The 9,516-nt window shown below is 42.3% G+C and overlaps 1 protein-coding gene across 2 annotated transcripts in view; it reads right to left on the bottom strand.

The window, feature by feature from the left end:
- Positions 1-279: 279 nt before the first annotated feature.
- Positions 280-9,516, bottom strand: part of LOC111673245 (protein sprouty homolog 3) — a 21,012-nt gene continuing 11,775 nt past the window's right edge. For both annotated transcript variants that reach the window (XM_023430955.2, XM_087169785.1), the window contains exon 2: positions 280-6,697. In XM_023430955.2, the coding sequence (XP_023286723.1) occupies positions 5,691-6,611 (921 nt within the window). In that variant the 5' untranslated portion in view covers positions 6,612-6,697 and the 3' untranslated portion in view covers positions 280-5,690. The remainder of the gene's footprint in view (positions 6,698-9,516) is intronic.

Raw genomic sequence — 9,516 nt, 5'->3', positions numbered from 1 at the left:
CATCCCAGAATGCATCAGGGGCAACCTCTAATGTTATTTTGTGATCTGGGCGTGACCCACTTCCTGTATTATTTGAATAAATGTATTTAAATATCGGCTCAGCATATGCTACATAGCTTACACTGAGAGGTGGGTAAAGCTCGATGGGGCAATAATGACAGAACCTATATGTCCAAACAACATACACTGGAAATATGGCCCAATCAATTATATTAATGTGTCAAAATTAATATTGTGTTATTTTATTGATGATAAATCAGTCAGAAAGCACAAATGTGGTCTGTTTGGAAACTTTTTATTGGTTCATCTTTAGCCAGGAGGGTAGCAGCAGCCACACCACACTGAGGGGAACAAATAAACAAAACCAAAAGACAAACAACAACAACAACAACATCGGTGCTCTTCATTTCCTCTGACCGCTAAAATAAATACTTCACTCATCAACATCATCCTCGTGGTTATTATTACTGCCATTGTTGCAACCATTTAAATAAATATCCATGAAGCAATATCAGCGATGAAACAAAGTGTGAAATGCATATTGTTCCATATATAATATATTCATTTTAGATAGATTTCTATATATATTTGTTCCATATACTCTCCTTAAATTCTTTTACAGCATACAAGATGCCAATTTGTACCAAAAGCGATGCTTGCTAAGACACGAGAGGAGACGTGTAGTGGTTATAGTGGCAGCCTGCACACGTACAGCATCAGACAGGTTCCTGACACGAGCTCCGGTCCTGAGGGAGGAATGTTGGAAACATCGGAAATGTTTGGGAAATCTTGGAATTAAGAGATTTTATATATTGTGTGTTATTTGTACGTACAGATACACATAGGGTAGTTGGCAGAGGTGAGGTTTGGAAGTTTCTGATGGCAGCCATGTTAAGAGTGTGGTTTTTGACTGTATCATGAAGTAAGTTCCCAGAAATAACCTTAAAATTAGCAACAAGTAAGTTGTTTTTAATTTCTCTGAAATGAATTGTTAAGATACATTATATTTTCCTTTTTAATTGATGCCAAATGCTTCTTCATCCTGCCATTATCTAGCTCCCTTTTCCACCATAATATTAATGTTTTTAAAATGAGAAAATTTGTGTTTTTGGCAACCTAGCAAACATATAGGTAGGGATATAATTTAGAATAGTTAAACATTAACTCTGGGGGGAAAAAAAGATTAATTAAACATGAGAATCACTGGAAGTTGATTTGGCTTTTGACCCCACAATGCACTGCTTGAATCACTCTGTGTGTATCTGTAGTACTTACAAAACATTGCATACTGAAGTGGTTATGGTTGAACTGTGACTGTAAATATTTGAAGTTACTCTGAACACAGATTAATGTGAAACATCATCCAGCTGAGATAGAAAACAATCCGGGTGCAAATAGCAAATGTTCCTCAAGTCGTCTCCACAAGCACCAAGATGTGACATACGTCATCCAATCATTGTAGAGGAGACAGTGTGTGCGTGTAGAACCAATCTGAGGCCATGTCCACAGAAATGAGATTAAATTTGAAAACATTTTCCACTTTTCAGTCCACACTGTGTTTTTCACCACAAAAATAAAAAAGTACATAATTTTTTTTTTTTTTTTTTTTTAAATTAAAGGCATCTGCAGATGATATTCAGTTGGCCGCCAACTGATTTCTTGCTGTTCCTGAAGCATTGTTTGTCATTCACAGAGCATGCATGCATCATAAATGGTTCCCATGGTAGGTGTACATCAGCGTTTCTGAAAAGTTTCTCCAGACTAGCATTTTTTAAAAGTGTGTTCACTTGTTTTATGTGGTTGAAAACGCTTTCCAAGTGTGGATGAAAAGACAAAACAAAATAAAAGGATTTCAAATTCAATCGCATTAATGTGGACATAATATCAGCCTAGGTGATTTGCATTAATAAGTGTCAATTACACAGGTTATGATTTTTGGTTGCCAATGCTTATAATAATAATTATAATAATTATAAAGTCATAGGTAACACTAAAAGTGGACAAAGTTGCAACATTTAAAAAACAAAAGAAAACAAAGCCATGTTTAAGGTGAGCGTGTCCTCCACAGTTGCCAACCCATCTCAAAGTGAAACCAGTGAGAGCAGAAACATTTGGGGCAACATTTACACAGCCTGGAAAAAACATTAACCAAATAAACACATAAAAGAATAATAAAATATTTCTTACCACTTGTAGAAATAAACTGTTATAATGCACAATTAAAAAAGTGTTCTTAATTAATCATCATCTCCTGGAAGAGGGCCGAGAAGAGCAATTTGGCCAAAAAATATAATGACTTACTAATATTAATCTAGTTGTTTTGCTTTTGCTACATAGCCAACGTTAGCATTAACTGTTTACTTACCAGTCTTGCCAAGAGTTTCAGCCATCATTGCATTTACAATACAAGATATTATATACTTAAAGAATAGATATAATTATATACGCCCTCTGAGCAGTGCTACTTCTTCAGGGCTAAAGTGATGAGACTGGCCAACTGGGCTGGGGCTAGCTGGTTAGCATGCTAACATTAGTCGAAGGAAAAAAAGGTGATAGGAACAGAAGCAAAACAAGATGGCTGCGTTCCTCCACTGGAAACAGCTTCTGGGGAGTAAAGGAATGACATTTGATGCGCAACATTTCTTCTAAACTGGTAAATAAACAGCTGTAAATGCTAACGTTAGCTATGCAGCAATAGCAAAACTTACAAATGGGTTTGTGAATGAAACTGAATTGTATTGTGTGAGGGAGAAAAAAGTGTAACTGTGCACTATTACCAATCTGTAGAGTAGTTTGGTAAACTTGGTAACCTTGGTAACCTTTAAGGCCTTATTATGCTTCAAACTATTTCAAACAACATATTGCCTAACCACTTCTGAAGGCATCTGATCTCTAAGTATTCTGTGACTTTTGCAAGTCTTTGCAATCCTGCAATGAATCGTACACATGGGGATGATGGTGCATTGTTGGACAATCTCTCTCCTTGTCGGCATCTGCAGATTTGCACAACTGAAGAAATTAATTGAGAGAAAGTTCAAACAACTCTGCCTAGTTTTCCATCCCTGCACAACAGGCTGTGTTTGGGAAAGTCACAAAAATGGTTGCTTCCACCATCAGAAAGAGGCTTTCAGATGATTTGACAAGCACTTTGTTTGAGGCATACTGAGGCCTTTAGAAATCCGGCTTTATACCACATGCAATAGTGATCGCAGCTGCACTGATGTTACACACCTGAGAAGAATTGTTAGACAAATCCTAATTTTGTTCTTTTTAATACCAGAACAAAGAACAGGGAATGATCCAGAGTACAACTGACTGAAAGGCAAACAGCTTCAGAGCTTAGCTTTTGGTACTTGATGTTAAAGATGTATTTGGTCTCATAAAGGTTACTCGGAGGGCTTCAACACCAAGCCATGATGCTGAGCTATGCTAAGGGACACGGTAACGACTTGTTGCTACACCGTTTTCCTTGTTCAGAGTTGCCCCAAAAGTTCCTGAATTGATAAGAAGTTGGACAGTAAATAAGTAAATGTTCATTATAATGGAAAACGGCCATAATAATATCAATCTCATAGGAACAAAATAAAGCAGAATAAAAATAGTTATACAGTTAATAGCCCGTATTTACATATAAAAATATAGCAAAGTAACTTTTAACAAATCAAGTCGGGGTGTGTGTATATATGTGTGTGTGTGTGTGTGTTTCTGTGCCTGGGTGATGCTTCCTGACACACATACATACACGCACAGAAAAGCCCATATGCATACAGACACACAAGCGTACACACACATATGCACCCGTTTGATGCTTTTTTTTTTCTTTTCATTTTTTTTTTTTTGTTCGTTCGTCAGCTTCGAAGCCTTCCTTCCTCTAAAAGTCATTTCAACCAAGAGCAAAGCACGATCTGACTGCATGGTGACATCAGCATCCTCCTCTCCTTCCTCTTTTCCTCCCTTCATCTGAAGTCTCTCCTCTCTCTCTCCCCCTCTCTCTCTCTCCCCCTCTCCTCCCAGCATCTCTTTTTTCCCCATCAGCTGTCCATCTGCCAAACACCACAACTCCACTCATCCTGTCCCCCTCTCTTCCCCTCCCCTCCCACGCTCCATTCTTCTCCGGCCCATTAAGAGCTATCATGAAGCTAATTGCCTGTTTGATCAACTCTCTGTGGACCAGGAACTGGAGGCTTTTAGTCCTCTGAGCGTAAGAGGAGAGACGGACGAGGCAGGAGGGGATATAGGGGTGTGTGGGAATAATGCGCCTCGACTCAGGCGGCTTAACTCTAAATCTCCAAAACATCGGGATACCAAGGATTCAGGCGATCCTTTGAGCAGGTTTGGATTAGTTATATCTTTCTAAATGCTCTGGAAACTGAACCTCTGTTTAATTTATTTTGAGTAAAAACAAATGTCCCTTGCATAATTAGGGCTTGTGAAATTCTTCGCTGTACCTCCATGGTGGCAGCACATGTAAAGGCTCAGTTGGGTGGGAGATGATTCAGAGAAGAGAACATTTGATTTGAGGATGGGAGGGAGAGAAGGATGGAGGTGGGGGCCAGTGAAGGAGGCCGGCGAGAGGAGGGAGGTTGGCGACAGACTGACTTCAGGAGGAAACCTGACCAGACCCCCCAAAGATCTCCACTGAAGCGGCACTGCTAAAAATAAGACAAGGGAGGCTTCTGCTGCTGACAAAACAACATACACACACGCTCTACATACACAGGTTGTACAGTGGGAGGACACACACGCACACACATACACACACACACACACACACACACACACACACGCTGCCTAGTCACAATGGATGCACCCTCCCTCCGGTTAAATAATCCCCATTCAGCTCTTGGCTGCGGAGGAAAACATTGTCCATCTACCTCACAGTGCTTTTCCTTTACAAATGAGCTTAATAGCATTGAAGTTCACACAGTTCGTACAGTGCATGGTCCCTTTTTTTTTTTTTTGGTGTCAAACTGTTGTCACAGGTGTGTTACAAGTGTCTTTGTTCTCATTTTATGCCTTGGTGCTTTGCTCCGAGTCCCAGTCAGATATTCGCCGCGACATAACATTGGTTTCTTTATTCATTCGCCTTCAGCCTTTTGTGGAGTTTGCTGAATGTCACTGTGATCTCAGTCTCTCATGCTTCTTATGATCCTTTCTTTCAAGAGGACAGAAACTCCCAATGGCGTAGACCGTACACGTCACCGCAATAAGGCGTCTTTTCCTCCATGATTTGGTCCATCACCCGCTTCTGTGCGTTCTGTTCGCAAAGGTTGAGGAGGAAGGAGGATCAACAATAAATAAATAGATTTTAAGACGACCATGTCACACCACGGAATGAAGAGAGAGGTGATTTCTGTGTGGACGTCTTGGTTAAGGTTGAAGGGCAGTCCAGCAAAGCACGACAGCTTCTTCCTTCAGGATGAATTTTTGTTGTTTAGGCATGAAGTCTCCAACGTGAACAGGCACAGTAAAGCTTTGGTCCCTCCTGAGCTGGAGAAGAAGTAAATTCAAGGTACGTTAGGTGAACAACACTTCATGGTTGGTTGGTTGGTTGGTTGGCTTGTCATATGTAGGTAGGTGGGTCACAATGGCATTGTTGTCACAACGTCAGCTGTGGCACTGATTGGCGAAAGTGTTGCTTTGGCCACGGCTGAGGGGAAACTGTTTCACCTGGCCCCCATCCAAGCCTGTCATAACGGCTTCTCCAGAGCTTTGCTGCGGAGCGAGGGGTGACCAGGGTTAGGGTTGGAGGCGGAAATCTTGCGGCACACAGTGTTGGTGTTGCTGCACCTGCAGCCGGGACGCGTGGCCCGATCGTGGGCGCACTGGCACAGGGCAAGGCACAGCCTGGCAGGAGGGTAGCAACAAAGGCAAGGCAGGCAGAGCGCCAGCAGCCCCATTATGCCCCAGCGGGCACAGGCGTGGGCTGGAGCGCAGGAGCACGGCCGGTCAGCGCAGTTATCATCGTCGTCCTGGGCGGAGCAGTGATAGAATAAGCCTTTAACGCAGCACAAGCAGGTGCCGTATTCCACGGCGCTCTCGGCGGAGCACAGACAGCGCTGTCCACAGGCCCAGCAGGAAGGCAGGCGGCGGGGGGTGCAGCACTCTTGGCACTTACAGCGACCACACCGCTCACAGATGAACATGTGACGGCCCAGCTCGGCCTCGTCCTCTGTCAGGCCTTTACCAAAGGAAGTGTCGGGCTTGAGTTCTCCTTTAGGTTGAGAGCGGATCACTGAAGTTAACCCAGAGTGAGACGGCGTCAAACCTGCCAGTAGCCGCTGGTCTGACGTGGCACTGGTCCGAGAAATGGAGGAGCTTATGGTACTGGAACGGCTCAGGTGGGACAGGTGAGTGTGCTGCTGCTGACTTTGGCTGCGCGGCATGGCGGAGTGGAAGGGGGGCTGCGGGTGATGGGTGTATACTCCATGAGGGTAACGGTCGTCATGGGGATAAAAAAATCCGGACTGGGACGCCGGTTCCAGCGCCACGGGCCTCTCCACATAGTCATTGTTGGCCCGGATGGCACGTATCTGGTCGAGCGACAGCACTGGGACCTGCTGGAGGTCCAGCCCGTCCAGCTCCATCCTAAAGGAATGAGCAGGGTCCATCCTGGTGAGCCAGGCCGCGCGGCACCAGGGCTGCAGGCCAGGGTTGGGGCAAGACGCTCCCACCACTCACGGCACATCAGATAAACCTGCAAACACACAGACAAAGGAAGTGACAGTTGTTAGTGATGTTGAAATAAACCATCAATGATTCAAACATTTATATTTATTCATTTTAATGCCACTAGCCATTCCACTAAAATCGTGACACATGCTGCGATCGCAATATTTGCCAAAATAATCACTGTTTTTTTTTTTTTGGGGGGGGGGGTTGGATATTGTTCAAGCCTATTTTCATATAAAGGCGTGTGCGCACATTTACATAAGTGCTTTTAATTCACATACTATGTTCTGTGTTCTCTGTTCGATGTTCTGAACACATCCTCTTGTGCAAAGGAACTGATGTGTTTTGTCTTTGCTCTTTTAGTTAGCATGTGAACCAAACCCACAATGACTAGACAGAAAAGAACACGAGCAAGAAACTCGAACTGCATTAGCAGGAAACCCAAGGAAGAAATTATAGTCCTGCCCATAGTTTGATTGACAGAAGAGTTCTTGGAATCCAGCACATAAACACTGATCAAAGAAGTCTGTTACTGCGAATTTTACTTCAGTTTTTCTTCAGTCAGATTTTTCAGAAATTATGATGAACAAAAGTACTGAAATTCATAAATTGTAGCATTTGACCAAATAATCACTGAGTCATTGATTTGTGTCAACTCTTTGTTATGGTGTTATAATTAATTGTAATTACGGTTATTTTGTGATATGGAGCAAGAAAATCCCTGTGTGAATAGAAAAATAAATTATGATTAAAAAGCAAACAAAAATTGGTTATTTAGCCTCAATTATTGGCAGAGAGGGAACATTGCTTTACACTCAACAAACAGTAGCCTATTTATTTCTCTCCAGATATTTAAGCAGCACTTGATCAGAGTAGGGTTTTGGCAGCGGAGCTTCCACACAACCGTCAGCCATGTCATCATGACTGCTGAGGTTCTCCACTGCTCAAGCTAACGCTATTATTAGCCTGCCAGAGCCAGAGAGATACAACCATGAGGTCCACACTGTAATTTAGCATCTGTTGAGCACAGCTGCTGCTGCCACGGAGGAAACCCACCTGCAGGCAGAGAGGCTGGCAGCGCGGCCACACAGTCACAGAGAACATAGAGGGGAAATTAAAGTCTCAGGTTTAATTCTGCGAAAGATTTTGTTGAGGAAGCGACAGACATGTTTCCGGTGGAAGGGTTAGAGCTTTAAGTTTACCTGCTTGGCTTTACAAGACTGTTCAAGTAGATGGATTAGACACTTTCAGAGAAATCTCATTGAGGAGATCTCTTATTTTAGAAAAACCGGCTGATAAATATAAAGTACACAGAGTTTTGGTTTGTGGTTCCAACTAAGCAGCAACCACAGCTAAAAGCTGAGTCTAGTGCAGAGATGCTTTATATGATGCAGTTTCTTTAGGCGCCACAATATCTGCCTATAAAGTTTTTTTGTTTTCATTGGAACCACTTCCTGGCAAAGAGGTGTGTGTGTGTGTGTGTGTAACTGGGAAAGATGCTGCTCGTTTCCAGCTGTTGAGCTTTTGAAATATTTTGAGCACAACTAATGAACCTGCAGCCGAAGTCACACGATACAGTCTCTCAAAACATTAGTGCTTTAAAATGAAAGTATCTACACGCTCACACTCCTGAGAAGAAGAAGAAAAATACATCTTTATGTAAATTGGCTGAGCTGATCCTTTTTTTTTAAAAGAGATGTGTTTGTGGGCACACTGGTCATTCACACTTAATGTGGTGAATTTCGCTTGCTCATCCCATCACTGCTCCACCCAGGCTTCCTGCCATGTGACCAAATTGGGTTTTCTGACTTCTGTAAGTGATAAAGATGAGCAGTAAAATTTATCTTCGAGCTCTCAAACAATCCTTTCAGGATACAATCAGTACTACATCTTTTTTTTTTCTTCTTTTTCCTGCAGTTCCTGGTTCAAAGTGGATTTAGATGTTTCTTAAAAAGACGTTATCATTGTGCAACTCTACCTATGAAGTCAATCCTCACATAAACCGTGGCAGTTATCTTCCACCTTCCAGGCTTTTGTTACATCCAAACTTCTTAGATTTAAAGCTTGTGAATGCATCTTTGCTTCAGACACAGAGTGAATCTGTGTCCACTCACATTGTTTCATGCATTTCTATTGACTCTATATTTAATCATGGTATCTTACAACGTAACTCAGTGGCGAAAGTGACTTAATAAAAAAACACGTTTGCCTGTGAACTTGCCAAATTCATAAACATACAAAAATACATAAACAGCATATCCACAATATGTTTTAAAGGAACAATTATGTTTGGGTTGGGTAGCGTGTAGTGTGATGTGCACTCATTGTAAAGCTGCAGCTAAATGCTTAAAAGGGAAATATAAATTTGCTTCTAACTGCTGGAGAAAATAGACTAAATTAAGGCTCCATGAAAGGGTCTAAACTAGAGGAATATGCAGCTGATGTGACACTGTGCAGACATCAGATGGGTCCTGAATGAAAATGACAGCTTGATATTTGTTATATATGTTGGAAGGAAATGTGTGTTTCTTTGTGTGTGTGTGTGTCTGCATGATAAAGACAGTACAAAACCTCCCTATTCAACATGCACTATACTGTATACACATACACACACACACACACACACACACACACACACACACTATACACATTCAGCCACACACTCAGAGAAAGTGCAGTCTTGCCAAGTGGCCGAGGGGAAGAGATGGCTGGCTCGCTTCTCACATGGGGGCCGGTCTTATCGGAGAGTAATGAGGCCAAATGGAAATGCATTTAAAGCAGCTCAGATCATGAGATTAGATAGAGGAAGAAGGTGAGAGAGGGGGGGGGGGTTCCTGAGTTCAC

Source organism: Seriola lalandi, unplaced genomic scaffold (assembly GCF_002814215.2).
Source record: "Seriola lalandi dorsalis isolate HSWRI2012SDOR001 ecotype SW California unplaced genomic scaffold, Sedor1 jcf7180002054914, whole genome shotgun sequence".
Classification (NCBI taxonomy): Eukaryota; Metazoa; Chordata; class Actinopteri; order Carangiformes; family Carangidae; genus Seriola; species Seriola lalandi.
Note: the sequence above shows the minus strand (reverse complement) of the source record. Positions and strands in the feature narration are given on the sequence as shown.